The sequence below is a fragment of the Gavia stellata genome, chromosome 15 (genome assembly GCF_030936135.1).
Source record: "Gavia stellata isolate bGavSte3 chromosome 15, bGavSte3.hap2, whole genome shotgun sequence".
NCBI lineage: Eukaryota > Metazoa > Chordata > Aves > Gaviiformes > Gaviidae > Gavia > Gavia stellata.
In genome coordinates, this window is record NC_082608.1 from 8,600,796 (window position 1) to 8,620,990 (window position 20,195).

A 20,195-nucleotide genomic window follows, 5' to 3' on the forward strand; every position below is an offset into this window, starting at 1 on the left:
GAAGTGGTTTTAATACCCAAAAATGCTGACTGGCTTTAATGAGGTATGTGGGACAGTCCTTAACACAGCTGCTTCAGAGACAGGATTCCTGGGTTCTGCTTTTGGCTTCTTTCCCAAGACCACCAAACATCTCCCAAACAAAAGCAAAGTTGTTATAAACTGAAAAAACACCACCACATTCTTAAGCACTGCTGCAGGAATCTTTGCTAACAGAAAGTCATACCATTATGTTATTTATGTACCCTGAACTAGAACAAAACAAAACAAAAAGTTCTTTAGGTGAAAAAATACTTGGTGGAACACAAAGAAACACAGTCTTGTTATTAATACATTTTAAAAAAAGTTAATACTGTAGAAACTCAGTCAATAACAATAAAACAGACAACTAGTCAAACCAGACAGAAACAGCAGTCAAGCAGAAACAAATGAGGATGTTACCTCCATTTCATACATGGGTGGCCCCAGGATATCTTTTAAAGCATGGAAATCAATTAAAATCGGCATTTCAGGTGGCAAAGCCAGGTCAGCTGTGTCACTGATGGATTCTGGTTTTGCATCTTCTGTGACATGCTCTTTGCAATCTAAGAGAAGAAAATCTAATTTAGGATTTGTAGAAGACTTTCTTGACACAGGAATTAAAAAAATCATGACAGAGAAAAATAAAATATTCAAAGAAATGCTCAGAAAGTTCATGAAAGTGTGCTTAAACCATCTTTCACAAAAATCTTGTCAAATTAAACATAATATGGCATCAAATTTAATTATTAAGCCTAAACATGTTCTAACTGTTCAGCAAAGATAATATTAAATCTAGAGCACTGACAGAGATGCGACTCACTTGCTCAAATGCATTTTAAACTAGGTCAGATAGCAAAATACATTAAGTTCATTTAGGATTTTGCACTTTTCATCAGATTCGTGCATAAAATCAGTATTTGGAGGAGATGATCATGTTTAATGTAGTGTAATATAGAATATGGAGCTGAATGTGGAATTATTGAAAGTTCAGCAACTACTGCTCTTTTTACATACATTTACAGCTGTGCTCTCTGTGGTTTCTTTCTGCAAGGATTTAAATGCTTAACTTCTGACACTAATAATTAAGTTCTGTCAAATAAGCTAGGAACATTTTGGTCAGATTTACATACATTGCTTTGCCACATGGCTGCATTACTTATAGCTAGCCTGCATTACATTCAATAACATCTCATTTCACAGTGTCCAACAAGGACAGTGTAACTTGCTGCTCTCTAACTCTGCCTTCCTCTCTCCACACCCCAGTCCTCGCACACATACCCAACGCCATCTGACAGGGTGTAGGAGAAGCTGCTACATGTAAATCACACAGAAACCAGCTCCACTGGAAGCCTAACTCATCCAGCCCTGGTGTGCCGCCTCCCTCCAGGCCGTTAGATGGAACCGCTACCGTGGCATACCACGGCCCACCTTCATTGTAGCCTATGCAGCACATATTCTGACATTACACTTTTTACTTTGATTTTTGTCTCTTACGACTATTATGACTTTACTTAATCAATAGAATCATAGAATGGTTTGTGCTGGAAGGGACCTTTCAACAGCCAGTTCGGCGCACAGCACATACAGTCCTTGCTCGGTGGAAAAACCTCAAACAATTTCAGTATAACAACTTCATCTATGGCTTTTGTCTTAAAATAGTATACTTACACAGGGCTCTGCTCTTTTCTTTGTTGGATAAGTATTTCTAAGGTATCTTGAGCAATAGCCACTAGCAGCAAAAAATTCCTCAAAGATCAAATTATTAGGCATTTTCAGAAATACCTAGAGGTCTCATATACTCTTCAGGAAGGGCTATAAAACCCAATTAGCCTGAAACTTTTGAATGCAATATACTCCGGTGTCATCACAAAGGGACCACATAATTAAAACAATAGTTATGGATTCAAAAGTGTGCTCTTTCCTTTCTCCATTTATAATATGATTGTATTTCTTACCTATACAATTGTTTCCTTAGCAGAATTCCCTTAAAATTTCTGGTTTCTCTACAAATGTGTTTTCTACACAAAAGTGAACTGTAATGGGGACCATATATATATCAAAGCCTCAAAATTGTTTTAAACCAGACTACACAGTTGTTCGCATGAATAAGCTCAAGAACTTAAACATTATTTTTCTGAGGCCTACAATGCACATTTACTTAAGCGACTGTATACAGAAAGAATATAAGCAGGGAGTAATTTCCCCACAGAATTTGATCCGGACACAAAAGGTTCATTACCATTTTCTCGAGAGCTCTAAGCAATATTTTAGTGAAACATATATCAGAGAAATGAAAAGTACTTGAACAATCCAGATGTTTCTAAGGTTCTGTGGCAGTTTTATGGCAGTGCCTCCCTGCTCTGAGGCTGCCCTTAAGAAAAGCATTGTACACATACATATAGTGAAGATATTTCTTCCCACCCCAAAACCACAAGCTTAAGCTACATTTATAGTGATACTCTATATTACGCAGGATGCATACTGAGCTTCAAGACTTCTGCACCATATTTTGGGAAATTACCCGCTGTTGCTTCCTTTGTTTGAATTCTTTTTTACTTTTAATGAAGAAACTGTCTTCCTTTGCGTATTAATGCATGCATGATAATTGAAGATCGAGGAATTTAAACAATGATAGAAAACCACAAATCAGTGATCTAATCTATTTAATAGAACATTAAGAGGTGTTCCGTGCTGCAAAAGTAATTCTCAGAATGGATGAAGAGAGACTGTCTCCTTTCACAAGATACCAAATATCCTTTTATTGATCCTGATACATAAAGGCCTTGTTACAGTTAATTTTGATGCAGTGCTATTCTCACTAATACCTTTATACAGTATCAAGGAAAACATTCTACATCACTATTACCATAACAACAGCAACTCAGCTTTCATTCAGGACTCAAACCTAATAGTTATTATCCAACAGCCACTAACCTTTCTGTTGTACAACTCATTGCTCCATGCATAAATCCCATTCCTTTACTGTAAACACTGCCTTAGTCAGATGGCCCTCCTGTTGTTCCGGCATGTCTCTATATTTTTGTTGAACTACTATTTCTGTATATAAGAAATTAAAATACATAAATACTAGCAAGTCTAGGAAACATAACCCTACATGCTATTCTTGCGACTCAGACTGCAATGTCAACACTACGGATCTTCAAAACCTGAGCAATTTGATATGACAATTCATATTTTAAAACAAAACTGAGTTTAAAAACAACTGCTTTTGTCCTATACCAGGATTTTACTGCCTAACAAACACTATTTTCCATTTCTGCTTGCTCTTATTTCACCTAGTTCTATGTATACAGCTGAAGGAGACAGACTTCTTAAATCAGTAGTTAATTTTTGAGGCGACCTGCCCTATTAAAAGAATCAGAAACTCTTTCTTTGAGTTTATATAAATCTAATTAGTAGACCCCATTTTATAATCTGTAACAATAACAAACTCCAGACCTTTTCTAAAAATATTAACCTAAATTCTGACATTATCTCATTTTCTATAAAAGCATACAGTGATGTTCCAAAACATAATTACAAACACTAACTTTTTCTTTGAAGGAAAAAACCATCATCTTTTGTCACCTTTATAGAAGCGCTCACTATGAAGAATCTATGAAGACACAAGTAATTAAGATTTCCATTAATGATGACAAACACATGCTCCCTACCTAACCCAGAGGAACAGCCATAAAACATAGTGCAAGTTAAATGGCACATTTATCTAAAACAAGACAGTTAAATTCAAGTTTTCAGAAACAGAACTTTTGGTTAGGACAACATCTTAATCATCTTACATTTTGAGTTAAGTTGGAAAAATAAGCTAAAAAGTCAAAGAAGTGTCCTTAACAGAGCTCCACACTGCATTGGAGGAACCACCTGCTGATCTATTATTACATTACTGCTTAAACAAAAGAAGCACGGTGCTGAGTTGTTTTAACATTAAAAAATTGGAAAAACTAAAAAAGAAAAAGCCCCAACAACAAGCCAACAAACACCCCTCCCCAAGAAAAAAAAAAAATCCAAAAAACAACCAATCAACCAAAAAAAGAAAATGATGTTTGTAAAATTTTCAGAGCAGAATCTGCAGCTACTCAGCAAAGATCATGACAACGTTCCTCAGGAATCTGCCTTTGCAAGTTCCCAAAACAAAACAAAATCTTGCATGTAAATACTGGATTTGTAAGAAAATGGACTCCTAACAAAACATACTGAAAACCAACTACTATATATAATTCAGGATTTAATCTAAAAAGGAATTCCATGGCACAAAGATTTAAGAATTTAAGACTGGTACTTTCTTCTACAGATATAATAGAAATGAGTGAATAGAAGAGCCTAAAAATTCCTCAACATGTAGCATTTTCCCAGCTCCTCATAAAACATATTTAAATTAACCACTAGTAATACGTAAGTGTTAAACCCAAAGATTTCTAGCCGGACTTACTGGCCAAGACAGAATAATACAGGAGAAACCTAAAATTCTTCAACAGCTTTTAACATAACATGTTCTGATTTGCTGAATTGCTATGAAGAGGTTTAAGAAAGAACATAAGCATGAAAGAAAAAGTTTCAAGTTTGTGGGCAATTAAAGGGAAAACAGCATGTTCTTTTTTTCTCAGCTGATTTACTAGCAGATGCTTCAGTACATGACAGACAGACCCAGAATTCTTTTAGCCCCTCCATCCTAGCTAACAAACTCCACAAAATGAGATTTAGGTAGGAATGGATGGGATTACCCTTGTTGACAACAGTCCACATTCAAAGCCAGGCATAACATAAAACTATATCTTGAAAGCAAATTTCTATTGTCCAACTTAAATCCTATGCACTACACACTTGGGAAGTGTTACTTCCAAAAGATTTTCTTTTGGAAAGGAACGCCTTCCTGGGACCCCAACCCGACTAACATTTACTTACATATTTAAATTTAATGCCATGTGCATTTTTCCCCACAGGATCAGAAAAGTTCTCTTTTCACAAAATAATTATATTCCATCAATTCTGATCTAGAATAACAACGTGTACCTGAAGCACTTGAATTTGAGGTTTTCATGCAGGAATATTCAGATAAATTAAGCTTGGTAAAAAAAAAAAAGTTTGTACATAAACCCAACTTTTCATAACATTTATGCCTCTTTGGCCTAAAACAGAAAAGACATTCCAAGCAATTTTTAGAAAGAACCACATATTACAGTCTGCAGAGCTGATAAGTATACTAATGCCGGCACAGCTGAGCTTACACTTGAGTGCCTACAGTCATACCACCATGGGATTTATGCTGATCAGATTTCATAAACTCATTTCCCAGGGCTATAGGAGATCCTGTGCTGCTGGAATTGCTGAGTTTTGGCTAGAACATAGAACAGGTTACTTTTTGCAAGAGCAGTGATGTTAGCCCAGCTGTATTAGGGCCCTTATACCTACTAAAAACAAGCAAACCCCCCACAGTCATGCATAATAATGTTTTGTGAATAAAATGCATTATGCCTAGGTTGAGGGAGGGAGAGTAAAGACTACATGTTTCAGTTCATGTTGACCACTTTAGTCAAACTTGCATTTAAACTCAAAACTAAGTATTGTTTCATCCACAAGGAGTAGAACAAACTGTATTGTATTACTGGGTTATGGAAATACTTAAGGATTTTCAAAGCCTTGGTTTCAACCTAGAGAGAATCCTCTCCTGTCCTAAACCTTTCAAGTCAGAATTAGACAAACCTTTTTTCACTCTGGGTTTCAACTGTTGTATCACGATATGATGCCTTAGTGCACAGTTGCTGCATTGTATTCTCAAGGCAGTTGCACTAAAATAGGAAGGAGGGTTTCACATATTTTTCTGACTCCTAGAATTTCTTTTAGCGTCAAAGACTAGATGAGTGTCTCATAAATCTTAGATAGTGTTTCAGTAAAATATCAGATAGTGTTACTGTACACAAGGATGACTCCCTGGAGAGGTCTGAAAAACGACTCCATTTGCTTTTGCTGAAGTTCGCTGTACAAATTCAACGACTAACACAAACTAACACTCCTCCACTTGCCAACTTCATCATAAAGCTCAGGAGTCAAAGGAGTGAGGAAGGCAATACAAAGCTGTCAGCGTATTTTAGTCATGCATTTTTGGAAAGTACTAAACATGACTTGACAGGATATCTCATAGCATCAATTCTGCTATGGCAGGTATCCTCCATTTTTAGAGCCTACTATCAAACAGTGTCAAAAGTCTGATGTTTACAAAGCCTTGAAAACAGATGCTCCACTTTGAGTTAGTAATCTGATTTAATCAATGTAATGATGGAAATTTTGTGGTTCTACCACCTAATGTCTTTCAACTTTTATTACAAACCCACAAGCCAGAAGGCACTCAGCTGAATAAACACGATAGGCAGCATGTTACTATTCTGATACGCTACGAATCATATGAAACTATTAAGAGGCAACAACTTGATTAGCTATTCTTCCAGAGTCATTCATTACATGAAATAAAAATTCATCATCACTATGCACGACTGCACAAATGTCCACTAATCAACAGGAAAAAAAAAATTCCAAAGAAATAAATTTAGGCTACAAATCCCATTATTTGCATCAACTTGCAAGTATTTGAGGATATTTCTGAGTATTGTTTTAAACACTTGATTGTTTCCAACAGACTGAATGAAAGCTAAACAAAAATATTTTTAAAAAGTGTCCTACTCTCATAGACTCCCAACAAGTGACATATTCTGCTAAAAATACAGCAGGGTATAAGCACATTATTAGTACAAAATAAAACACATTTTTCAGACTGCACCATTCTATACATGTCTTTGTAATACCAAAGTTTAACTACAGAGCCACCTGTCCCTTGGACTCCCTTTTATTAATACAGTTTTTTCTTATGGACAGTGTCAATCCAAAAGTACAAAGGCAACTCTTCACAGTCAATTTCTTCTGGGCTTACTCCAAATTGTGTGTCAACCAAAAATGTTAGCATTTTGCCCTCTTTTGAAGCACTTAGCTTGGTGTTTTCACTTAGCTTTGCTAAAGTGCAAGTCCAGTACTACTTTTAACAGTGTATAATTTTAAGAGTGTAAATACCTAAGTTGCTAGTACAGTGTTAATTCTAACATTGTAAATACCTCTCTCACTGGATTGAGATGTCTAATACAGTACCTTTTTGTTCTTTGCTTTAATAGTAAAATGTTTCTTCTTATAGTATCAGGAGTTGTGGTCTGAACCTACTTTTCATTTATTGTATCAGAAGGCTTGAAGAGCAGAATGACACTTTTTTTATTCAGCAATCACGTTAGACCTTTCAAGCACATTTTAGACACAGTTACCCTTCAGTGCAAAGAAATACTTTAAAAATATGACTTGTCAAAATTACTATCAAAAAAGCGACAGTAGCAAAGACACCTGATATTGCTTGATGCTAGTAAGCCTGGCCACCACAGCCCAAAGGCTCAGCATTCTGGTTCAAGAGCAAGTTCAGGTATCACAGAAGTATTGACAAACTCGGTGTTTGGCTTCAGAAAAATCCAGCACAGACAAGGGAAGGTAGACAAGATGCACATAATATAAATGGAAAGCATTAATAAATATGTCTTAAAAGCTCTTCCTTTTAATGCAGATGGGACAATTTAAACTGCACAGTCATTCATGCATGCACAGTCACTGCTACTTTGAGAGTTCACTTTCTTTAAGCCAAACATTCAGAGAAAACTGAGCTGAATCCACTTAAGCAAACACTGATTTGTAGAGCAAATTCAATTTTCTGATATTACAGTTTCCACAGACATTATGAGGATCTTAGAAAACTCAACAAGGTAAAAGAAGAATTAATTTCCAGAAGGGAAATACTGAGATATGGAAAAAAGGCAAGGAAAAGCTGAAAGATGGTCAATAAACAGATTTCCATAGACAAATTACAAACGTTTTTACCATGTGTAAAACTCTTCTTCATATACTCTTCTAATTAATACCACTGCTTGTACAAATACCGATTCTATTTCCTCCCCCAGGATTTACGCTCTGAAAGGATGGGGGAACCTTTCAGAATTGTAAGCTGCCTTATTTTAAAGGAACAGATAATGAGTCTCCTTATTTGTCCTCCTCTAAACCAGTCCAGAACTATTCTAGCTGTACAGATAGATGTTAAAACTTAAAGGGTTTTTCCACACCGGCTCAGTTATGGAATCTTTCACAACATCAAACCAACAAGGGTCTCTTTAGTATTTTAAGTTTGTGAGTATTCTGGAGCAAAAGTAAGCAGCCATTCTGCCGTTCTTGCTTTCCAGTGTCCACTAGCACACAGTTGTTCTCTGACAGACTGGCAGTGTTTCTTGTCAGAAAATGTCAGCTGGACTCATTGCAGTCTTTAAAAAAGCAAACAAACAAAACACCCAACACCCTGCTTGCTAGATTTTGTTGAGACTAAGGACTATCCACATTTTAGAAGTTCAACTTCTGGTTTGGATTTTGTCCTTTCACAAATTTTCATCTACCTTGAACTGTGGGCTCCTGCAGACATCTAGTGCTGCAATGAGCACTCTGAAGCCTTCAACAGAAAACTGCTGTATACAGTGACATCTGCCATCAGCAACTGGCTGGAATAAAAGCACAACCACCTATGCTCTGCATGGTATGTTTCACCATGTTCATTTTTATTAAAAAGAACATTAATTTGGGGATGAGAAAGGGAGCTGCATGTTGCACATGAACTGGATTACGGGCCTGATTTCTTTCTCCCTCCCTTCTATTTCAAGACTAGAAAGAGGTTTACCTTTACTGGTGGAGCAGTTACACGAGTGTTTTTGCTGTTTGAGAATTTTATGTTTAGTTTTCATTCAGTCTGTTGGATGACTGGGAATGATAAATCACTATTGTCTGTATAGATGAAAAACAAGAACAGACTTACTAAGGTTGACAAGTTACCAAAGCTCCAAGAGACTTAGAGTAAGTGCAGTCTTAAAAGGCACATAATTAAGAGCCCCTAAACCTTTCTAATTTCAAAGCTCTTCAAGCAAACATTTATTTTAGAGTACAACAGAATAACCTGATTGAGTTCTGAGCTGGTAGAGCATGCACAGCACAGTTAAAGAACCTCTTTAAATACAATAACTAAACCCATGCTTAGTCTTTTATTAAAGAAAAAAAAGTGAAAGATTTGCATAAAAAAGCCCAGGAAGACATAAAACCATACACAAATCATAATTGCATACCTAAGATATAAAACAGATCCATTGTACTTCTCAACTACCAACCTGGCAGGCTGAAATTACTCTACTTATGTCCCAAGCCATAATTCAGCACTACTTGAACCATGCATAATAAGAATGTCACTCTATTTGCAGTGTTTTTAAAAACAGAGGCCTTAAAGAAGCACAGAAAAGAAGAAAAGGTTGACAAATCAGCTTCCTAGAGACTACGTTAGAAGTTTCCTTTTTAATAAAACATGCAAAAGATACACACCTTCTCCTTCACCCACTTCAGCACGATCTGGCTTTGTTTCTTTGTGCTGTCCTTCTGCCACTTTCACTGCCACTGCTCTGCAAATAGCTCCCAGCTTCCGATCCAGAGAGCGGACTCCTGCCTCTCTAGTGTATCTAACGTAGAGACAATTGTTTTACTGGTGGATATTCTTTGTAAGAGAGATTTCTTTTGAATGTAAACACACTTTCTTTTTAAAAATACATCCAAATAAAATAAGATGTAAAAGACAGTGAGACCCTGGGCTACTCTAATAAACAGGAAATATGTCATGTACTTTTATCAAAGTAATTGTGGTTTGCTGATAAAATTGTAAAGAAAGACAAACTACTGAGTGGTAAGAAGACATGACTAAGACCTGGTGTCAAACCTTAAGTGAAATGCTAAACAATGCTGCAATAGCACTTAACTCTTCTCAGATGCATAAAAATTAAAAGGAAGAACTATTTTAAAACTCAAAATACAGTTCACTGAAAGTTGAGGAACTGACTGTAAAAGAGTATTTTCTTTTAGTCTATGAATTAACAAGAAACACCAGACAATAACACTCACTTAATGCCCAAATGCTGTTCCTGGTTCATAAAATACTTCAATTAATTGAATACTGATACACTTTTTCCATTGGAAATGAGCTAGTTTCAAGTCCAAAAGATGTTCTGATCAGTATCTTTGCTCTCATGTCCAACAAAAAGTAGTTCTAATTAATACAAGCTATTTAAAACCCCCCATTTTGATTTTTTTAACCTAATTCCAATTCTTAGACAAATGTGGCCCATCAAGTCACAAGAAACAAAATGGTAATTTCCATTTTTTCTATGAAAATGACAGAAATAAAACTTCATTCTTTCAAATAAAGGTCGTCTGCTGCCAAGACCATGACTTCGCACACTGAACACTGCAGCAATACTAGCTTCAAGCGTTTCTGTTTATTCATAGTGCCTTGCCAATTGTGTCAACACAACTGATTGTGAGCCACACTCTGAGAGCCAGAGCAAGGAATTCTGTAGAGAAGGAAGGATGATTTGGTTTAGACAGCAGAGCCAGACAAAGCTCAGGAAAAAGCAATTCCATAAATTACCAATTGTTGAACTTCTGAAGCTATTAAGGACAATAGATCTTAAGAAATGTTTTGTTACCACTTCATAAATGATTTACCAGTTACCAGAAAAAGAAGTTATTTAAACTTAAAGCAATGAATAACAGATTTACCTGGTAATTATGTCCAAAGTGGTTACTTGTGGAATCTGTATTTGCTGTGGAGTCAGGCCATGTTGTTCAAGCTGTTTAGGAATCAAGTGTCTATGTGCAATTTCAATTTTTTCTTCTTGTGTGTATCCTTCAAGAGAAAAAAGCATATGTTTACTAATCTTTTTGCTTATACACTACAATATAATCAAATTTCTTACCATTTATAATTGTACTGGATTAAATTTAACAAAAAACCCCAGTGATAATTTAAAAGGCTGTTGGCATGACGCTTTGTGATTATTCTCAACTTCATGTGAAAAAGAAGAATAGGAAGGGTTTCTTAAAGTACATTAGAGGCAAAAGGAAAACTAGAGAAAATGTGGGGCCACTGTTGAATGAGACAGGTGCCATGCTGACAGATGATGCAGAGACGGCAGAGTTACTGAATGCTGCCTTTGCTTCAGTCTTTACTGCTCCGGCCAGCCCTCAGGAGTCCCAGACTTTGGAGGTAACAAAGTCTGCAGGAAGGAAGACTTTCCCTTGGTTGAGGAAGGTCAAGTTAGAGACCAATTAAGTAAACTGGACATCCACAAGTCCATGGATGCTGATAGGATGCACCCGCGAGTGCTGAGGGAGCTGGCAGAAGTCATTGCTGGACCAGCCTCCATCATCTTTGAAAGGTCCTGGAGAACAGGCGAGGTGCCTGAGAACTGGAAGAAAGCCAATGTCACTCCAATCTTCAAAAAGAGCAAGAAGGAAGACCCAGGAAACTACAAGCCAGTCAGCCTCACCTCCATCCCTAGAAAGATGATGGAACAGCTCGTTCTGGGTGTCATCTCAAAGCATCTGGAGGAAAAGAAGGTTATCAGAAGTAGTCAACATGGATTCACCAAAGGGAAGTCATGTCTGACCAATCTGATAGCCTTCTACAATGGTGTGACTGGATGGATAGATGAGGGGAGGGCAATGGATGTTGCCTACCTTGACTTCAGCAAGGCTTTCAACACCGTCTCCCACATCATCCTCATAGGCAAGCTTACGAAATGTGGGTTAGATGAATGGACAGTGGGGTGGATTGAAAAGTGGCTGATAGAGCTCAGAGGGTTGTGATTAGTGGCACAGTCTAGTTGGAGGTCTGTAACAAGTGGTGTTCCCCAGGGGTCAGTACTGGGTCCAGTCCTGTTCAATATATTCATCAATGACCTGGATGAAGGGATAGAGCGTGCCCTCAGCAAGTTTGACAATGACACAAAGCTAGGAGGTGTGGCAGACACACCGGAAGGCTGCGCTGCCATTCAGCGTGACCTGGACAGGTTGGAGAGTTGGGCAAAGAGAAACCTTATGAAATTCAACGAAGGCAAGTGTAGGGTACTGCACCTGGGGAGGAATAACCCCATGCATCAGTACAGGTTAGGGGCTGACCTGCTGGAGAGCAGCTCCACGGAAAGGGACCTGGGAGTCCTGGGGGACAACAGGATGGCCATGAGCCACCAATGTGTCCTTGTGACCAAAAAGGACAATGGCATCCTGAAAGAGTGTGGCTAGCAGGTAGAGGGAGGTTATCTTCCCCCTCTACTCTGCCCTGGTGAGGCCGCACCTGGAGTACTGTGTCCAGTTCTGGGCTCCCCAGTTTGAGAAGGACAGGGAACTGCTGGAAAGGGTACAGCAAAGGGCTACAAAGATGACCAGGGGACTGGAAGATCTTTCTTATAAGGAAAGGCTGAGGGACTTGGGTCTGTTTAGTCTGGAGAAGAGAAGACTGAGGGGGGATCTTATTAATGCTTATAAATACTTAAGGGGTGGGTGCCAGGAGGATGGGGCCAGTCTTTTTTCAGTGGTGCCCAGTGACAAGATGAGAGGTAATGGGCACAAACTTGGTCATAGGAAGTTCCATCTAAACATGAAGAGGAACTTCCTTACTTTGAGGGTGGCAGAGCACAGGAACAAGCTGCCCAGAGAGGCTGTGGAGTCTCCTGTGGAGCTATTCAAAACTCGCCTGGACGCATTCCTGTGCAATCTGCTCTAGGTGAACCTGCTCTGGCTGTGGGCATGGGTTGGACTAGATGATCTCCAGAGGTCCCTTCCAACCCCTATCATTCTGTGATTCTGTAATTTCAGTGTTTCAAAGATCCTTTTCTTCATCGGAATCTTAAAAAGATGCATCAGCCCACAGCCAGTTAGAATACAAACACATCAATTAGTGAAAATATTGTTACAGAATGTATCAATGTATCTCCATAAACCTGGAACTGAACTTTCCTAAGTGCAATGCCAAATTTCATTCCCATGACAGAGACCATAATGGAGGCATCCTGACTAGTCTCTTTTAATGATTCTGGCCATTCAGTCTAGATTCCTGGCAGGCCTACCTTAAAGAACTGCTTTTCATTTCAGGAAAAACACCCCAACATTGTTTAAGGACTTGCAATAGCCTCTTTAATGAAAAACACTGTAGCGTTACCTGGAACTTGAATAATTTCCATTCTGTCCAGCAAAGCAGGTGGGATAGTAGCTGTAGTGTTGGCTGTGGCTATAAAAAGGACTTGGGACAGATCGAAGGCTACATTTAAGTAGTGATCAGTGAAACTGTGATTTTGTTCTGGATCCAAGACCTTAACAAGAGTGAACACAAAATTGATGCAGTTGCTCAATTAGAAGTAAATAAAATATGCACATTTTTATTATATTCCATTTGGATCTGTCCAATCTGACTTTACATTCACAAAATATGTTTTGAATATTACTAAAGCCTGACCCTCAATATCCTGCCTCACTCTGATTACTCTGTAACTACATTCCACATCACATGCAAAAAAAAAAGTCATTTCACCATTAGTTCTTTTTATCCTTTTCTAGAGATGGCTGCAGCATTTCTCCAATCATCAAGTACCTCCTGTAAGTTATCTCCATGACCTTTCACAGATGGTAGAGAGTGGCCTTTCAATGACTCTCGGCACCCTTGGAAAAGCAGCCCATGTGGTCCCATGGACTTGTATGAGTGGAATTCTCTCAAGTAATCCCTGACTCCAATCCTCATCTGCTGCTGGTAGCTCTTCTTACTCTAATCACACCAACCTGAGAGGTCTCACTGTGGAGACCAAGGGGAAGTACACAGATTATCTCAGCCTTATCTGCTGTCACTAAATCACCTGCCCCACTCATTCAACTTTGTTCAGCCTTTTACTACTAATGTAGTAGTAGAAGCTCTTCTTATTGCCCATGACATCCCATGCAAGTCTTGACTCTAGGCGAGCCCTGGCTTTCCTTACACAATCTTTGAATTTTTCTTTTTTTCCCAGTTTTTGTGATTAAAAAAACAGAGACAAAATTAAACAAGCACTGAAGAATAACAACACAGTCTGACCAACGTCAAAAATTTACTGCAGAAGCAGAATATGCTTAAATAACAGCGTTGTCTTCCTATTGCTTTTAGTACTACATATGTGTGCTAATGCAACACTTGCATATATTTAAGCTATTACTTGAATAAGCTGTTTTTCTTCATTAGGTGATAAATATCCTATATATGTGGATCACGAGTGTACTAAGGTGCTGTCTTGTAGGTTTTAACAGTGCTGAATATCAGAAGTTCACTGTATATAGCAGTCTACACTTGGCTTCTTTATCACCACCTATGAACCACCCTCATTCCACCCCCCTTAAAGTACTGCCACACTCTTCCTTCCCAAATGATGAATTATCAATGCTACACCAACATGAATAATTCTCATGTTACAAATAATGGGACCTATGCATCTCCCGAGAAATAGCACACTGCTGTCAAAATAATTCATCTGCCTACACCCAAATGAATGCACCCCTTGTCTTAGCAACTTGAATTATAGCCAAGAACAGTGTTGATAATTCCAAAAAACTGAATTTGAGCACTTCTTAGCTGGTTATGAAAGAAACAAATTTTCATTACTCTTAAATTCTGTTCAGTCTTTGAAAAGTTAAAAATCTTTAGAACAGAAATGTTTTATGATCACAACAAACCAGTTAAAATACTTTTTGCACAGAATGCCCAGAAACACAGCAGAACTTCTTTAAAAACAGAACAATTTCTGATTTTATTTTGAAGCACTGCACAATTTAAGACTAATATTTGGAAATGCATTGTGACTGTAATAAAATACAAGATATATGTTCCCCTTAATAGTGAAATCTTAAAACATACGGAAGCATATGCCTAAATTCTAAAACTAAGGCTGGAAATCAGTGAATGTTATTGTTCATTGGCTATAAGCTATTCAAAAAGCTTCTTTTCTTACCCTCTTCAGCAGGCAGCTGCTATCATTTACTCCCTTCTTTACCGATGAAGGCAAAGGCCTTGAAGTATCCTGACTAGCCAAGTACACTGAGGCATAATTCAGAGTTATAGATGTCTCTTACCTCAACGAGTCCTACAATCTAGCCCTAAAACGTACGGGGACACAACAATAGGCAGCGTATCCAAGCACAGCATCTACAAACTGTCTTCAAACAAAGTAGATCTATACCAAATATCAGTCTCCCACTCAAAGCCTACTCCTGCAAGTTTTTCAAAACTGATTTAAACAGCAAATCCTAATTCAACTTACCTTTTTTTGTTACATTGAGAACACAGTATTTCCACAAATTTCCAGTCGATTAGCTGAAGCATTTGCAACTACTTCCAAAGATGTTGAGAAACAATGTATTCTTACAGACCAAGTTAGTTTTTTTATAACATTTATCTACACGCACGTTTCTCTCTCTCTCTCCTTCTAGTCTGCCACTAGAAATCCTTACAAATCCTAGTAAGTGCTAAGCTGGTGATTATATTATTTACAAAGATATACAAAACACTGATGCTGTACTCATGCACAAACAATATAATCCAATAAAGGTAAAGGAAACTCTAATCAAAACCAACTCGGATTATATCTTAAAATGTGAATTATCTGAGATTTTCTACAAGGGCTAGAGTTTCTCTGGACTAATAGTTCTTTGTCATGGTAATTATTTCTTAGAATAAGACATAAAACAATATCACACCTATGCATTTAAAACAGATTTTCCAAAGTAAATAGAACTGTTCTTCAGCTAAGTATCTGTGCTGAAGTTCAAGTTCAAAAGTTTTCAAAGATATTCAACTAATACAAAAATATTAAGTACAAAAAGAACATTCAGTGAACAAAACATCTTGGTTAATTTATGGCCAACAGCTCACATGCGTACAAAGGCTTCTCTGTACCAGCTTTTTATTACCACAAAATCCAGAATACGTTCCATGAACATTTAATTGCCTGGCTATGTTCCTGGTCTAATTTCCCTGCATACAAATACTCACTATCAGGCACTTGGATCCATTTCTGTTTTCTTCTGTTTTAAACAGGGGTCATCTAAATTTAGACTAAAACATTCCCTTGTTGATGAACAGTAACTGGAAATAGGAAGACATTCTGTTTTGCTTAAGCAACAACTCTGCAGAAACACTAGAACTAAACACATATCCGGCAATTATAAAACATCAAGCTTTGCTTCCAAGCTTACAGGGTATGGCAATTTTCTTCTTGAATATATCCCATTGTAGACAGTCAGTGAGAACTTAACACACATACACATTAAGGAAAAAAGGATGTGCCTTTTATACTTAATGATAGCACTTACCAAACAAGAAGCAGCAGTCTGAAAAACAAATGTGCCAGTTAGGTGCGCACTTACTATTGTTTGTTCTCCTACATAATAGCCACCTTTGCTCATTCCAGATGGACTTTCCAACAATGTAAACCACAAAAAGCAGATGAAAATTAAGCTGTTATGTCCAGGCATGAGTTCTCCATTAGAAGAGGTAAAACACCTGCTTCAGGATGTTTAGACAGCAGTAGAGGGTTATACAGATCTCACATGGGAGCAGCCCAGACATGGTTAATAAAGCAATTACTTCTCCAGATGCAACTAATGGTCAATTAGCAATGACTTACAATAAAGACTGCAGCCCAAGCAGACAGTTGGAAGCTAACCTGACGAGCCTCAGCTGGAATAATCCATGGTAGGAACTGAGTTGAATATCACTGAAAATTGGGTTTTAAAATACAGAAAACAAACATCCCAAAGCAGCAACAATGTATCAACAATTCAAACACAAATAATTAAAAAATAAATTAAATTTTGTTTGCCTGCACACACTTGATATGATAGAAGAACAGAAATGCTAATTCTCTACTGCAAGACAGGGAATGAAAAATAAATTAAAAGCAGCAGCAAAGGTTGAATAAAACTAACAATATTAATGTACAGATCTGGACTCATGATTCAAACGCTTCCAAAAAAAGTTATTCTCTTTCCAAGAAATTCCAAATCATTGTCTCATTACTGATTTTTGACTGCCTAGCAAACAAGTCAGCTAGCTAACAAAATTTGATTTTCAGGTATTTTTTACCCATGCATTGACTAGATTTAGGGCAGCTTACTTCAATATCTAAAGGAGAAATGACAGAAGAAATATCAGCAAACTCAGAAACAGAGCTCATTACCATTAACAGCAAAGAGTAAATAAAATTCTGCAAGTGAGAAGTACAAAGAAAATGCATTTGAATATTTGTTACACTCCCCTTTGCTTTGCACTTAGAGGCTTTTCATGCATCCTAGAAATGTGTACTACACACTTGAGAAATACACAGGTAAAGGATCATAACTGTCAGTTTTAAAAGCTAAAAAAGTGAAGCCATGATATTTCCTAGCACATTTAAATTATTACTAGTTCACGTTAACATGCAAAGATCAAAACAGAGCTCAAACCATAGCCTGTTCATACACTGATTTTCAAAGAAGTAGCTGGCCTTGTCAAAACAGTAATTTTACACTATCTAGCAGGAAGAAAATAATGACATTTGTAGAATGTCAACTGACATTTCATTTGCAGAAAGTCATACAGCATACAGATGAGCTCATGACACCTTAAGTAGCATTTTTCATATTCAAACCACACTATTAAGCACTGTCAGTCAAAAACAGTCATTAGAATGACTCTGTAGGCAAATATTACCAGAACCACTTTCATCCGCACCTACAACCACCCAGCTACAGAAGCTACCACACCTTAAGTCTGACAACTGAAATGCTTCTAGGATCATGCCCCAAATCATTTCAGTGAAAATAAGCCAGGCTAGCTCAAAAAATTTCAATAAACACCTTTTACTAACCCAACTCCTTTTGACTGAAACAGGTAAAGAACAATCACAGAAGCAGTTCAGCTGAAACAGTCATAGGATGGTAACCCCTACAGCCAGATAGAACATAAAAGAGAGGTAAACAATGTTAAAATACAGCAGTATAAGGGAATTCTAAATGTGCACAATACCAAAACCATTAAGTGCAGTAGTGCTACATCTGCTCTGGACAGCCTCAAGCGTTTCAGCCTAGCCTAGCCTTGCTGTGCTGTTACCTTCCTCATTCCCTCCTTTCCTCATCATCAGTGCTAGCACAGGAAGATGTACACAGCCTTCTGCACTAAGATGCTGGGGAAGGTCAATGTTCTTTGTCTCTTCCCCATACCTGAAGAGACGCTCCTTTCTTTCTCCAGCAAACTGCTAGAATAAAACCACTTAACATGCAAGTCAGTGGAAGAAGGAATTGTACTGGGATATCATCGTGTGTCATACTCCAGGGAAAAAGGAGGTAGAAAGAAGGTTCTGGCAACTCATTACTGCTCTCTGCTACAGACACCTCTGATACATGAAGTCTGCAACACATAGGTCTCAATTCACCTTCTTCATAATCACTTACGTTTTAACCTCCTAAAATCCCAACAAGTAACCTAATTAATAACATCTCAACAGCTGATGGATTTACAAAATATTCCAACAGTATCTCATTCACTAAAGTCCTTACTTGTATCTCCTAGGTTTTACTTATGTCTTTAAGCAAGTCAACTTGAACACCCCTAAACTCTCTGTGATAAAATAACAACATGACGTACTTCAAAATTAGGTTCATTTATATCTTGGTCTGAGTCCCAGAATTTCAGAACAAAAGCACTTAATAGCTGACTCTCATGGAAAGCAAACACCACATCATAATCAGTCAAGGAGTGGGTATCTGTGACTTAAATGAAAAACTGAAGCTCAGAAAGTTAATTACAACACTAATTAAAGAAATGCTGCTAAAAGAACATGCAACTAGTCCATAGTACATGCTAGGTAAAGTGCTTAGCTCCAGTATAAGCTTGTACCATCAAAAGCTTCAAAAATACATTAAACTTGTTCCAAGAAAGAAAGGGAAAACTTGAAAAAGTCCAGCTACTGGCTGGCTGCTCTACAGTTCTTTCTTATAGCTAACATCATTTGGTCATTGAAAATCAATGTCTTGAAGTCCCCCAAGTAAGTAATGTTTAAGGCTTGAACAGTCTTTAAATATACAAAACACTTAGCACAAAATACATCCTTGTGTTTAAGTACAGATCACTGAGATTAAAGATACCTTACTTAGCATACTGCATAGCAGCATTTGCATTGTGCCCAAGTAATTGACAGAAATCCAACGACGTCAAAAACCAGTAGCTGGTATTTAAATAAAAAAGCTGACTCTGTCATGCTATCTTTTGTCCAGCAACTCTTCCTTTCCGAATCCAGTATTTTAATTCTTTTTAATTACGAATGAAACAATGCTTGTAATTTAACATCTCTTACCTCAAGCAAGGCTGCTGCAGGATCTCCCTGCAAGCTCTTCCCCAGTTTATCAACCTCATCTAACAAGAATACCGGATTGTTAACCCCAACAGTCTTCAGTCCATTGATTATTCTGCCAGGCATACTGCCAACATAGGTGCGCCTGTAAGAAATAAATGTATATGGGGAAAGAGGGGCCAGACACATGTAACAGGAGTAGAAACATCAAAAATAAAACTCAAAAGGAAAACATAACAATAAGCAGCATTGTAACAATTCTTGCTCTTTTGCAAAAATTTTTGGAACTAGTTGATAAAAATATGGAATATGCATCTGAACTAATATAAGCAATTATATCAGCAGATGAAAAATCCAGTTCCATGGTGCACTAGTTGGTCTGGAAAGATAAACACATGCATTAAAGTATATCCAAACTTTATGGCTTGCAGGCATTTTACATAATTCAGTACAAGCATCCTTGTACTCTACAAACAAGCAGAAGCAGATTTGGGAACCTCATTAATACTAACATTTTAATAATGATGATACTGGGTTTTTGTCATCACAAAGAGTTCACAGCATGTTACAAATTAGGGCAAAATTCCAAATATGCTGAACTGTTGATGTCCCCTATATACACAGCATGCTTTAATTAATACTCACAAAAAATAATTGTATTTACTATGTCATTTCAACATGAAATAAAAAAACTAGAACAGTGCAATGGAACAAAAAAGTTAGGAGTTTGAATTTATTCAGCAAAGGTGGTAAAAACTTTTTTCACAATGCACAGAGTAACTACATTTTACATGCATATATATCCCTTTTTGCTGCATTTATGTCAGCCTTTTCTGCTTGTGCCATAACTAAACAAAATACTATAATTAA

At 37.4% G+C, this 20,195-nt stretch overlaps 1 protein-coding gene across 2 annotated transcripts in view; it reads right to left on the reverse strand.

Annotated features, from left to right (window-relative positions):
* Positions 1-20,195, reverse strand: part of LONP2 (lon peptidase 2, peroxisomal) — a 48,267-nt gene that overhangs the window by 12,695 nt on the left and 15,377 nt on the right. For both annotated transcript variants that reach the window (XM_059824982.1, XM_059824981.1), the window contains 5 exons: positions 19,329-19,470; positions 13,139-13,289; positions 10,699-10,825; positions 9,472-9,605; positions 439-581 (listed from right to left, as the gene is read on the reverse strand). In XM_059824982.1, the coding sequence (XP_059680965.1) occupies positions 439-581; positions 9,472-9,605; positions 10,699-10,825; positions 13,139-13,289; positions 19,329-19,470 (697 nt within the window). The remainder of the gene's footprint in view (positions 1-438; positions 582-9,471; positions 9,606-10,698; positions 10,826-13,138; positions 13,290-19,328; positions 19,471-20,195) is intronic.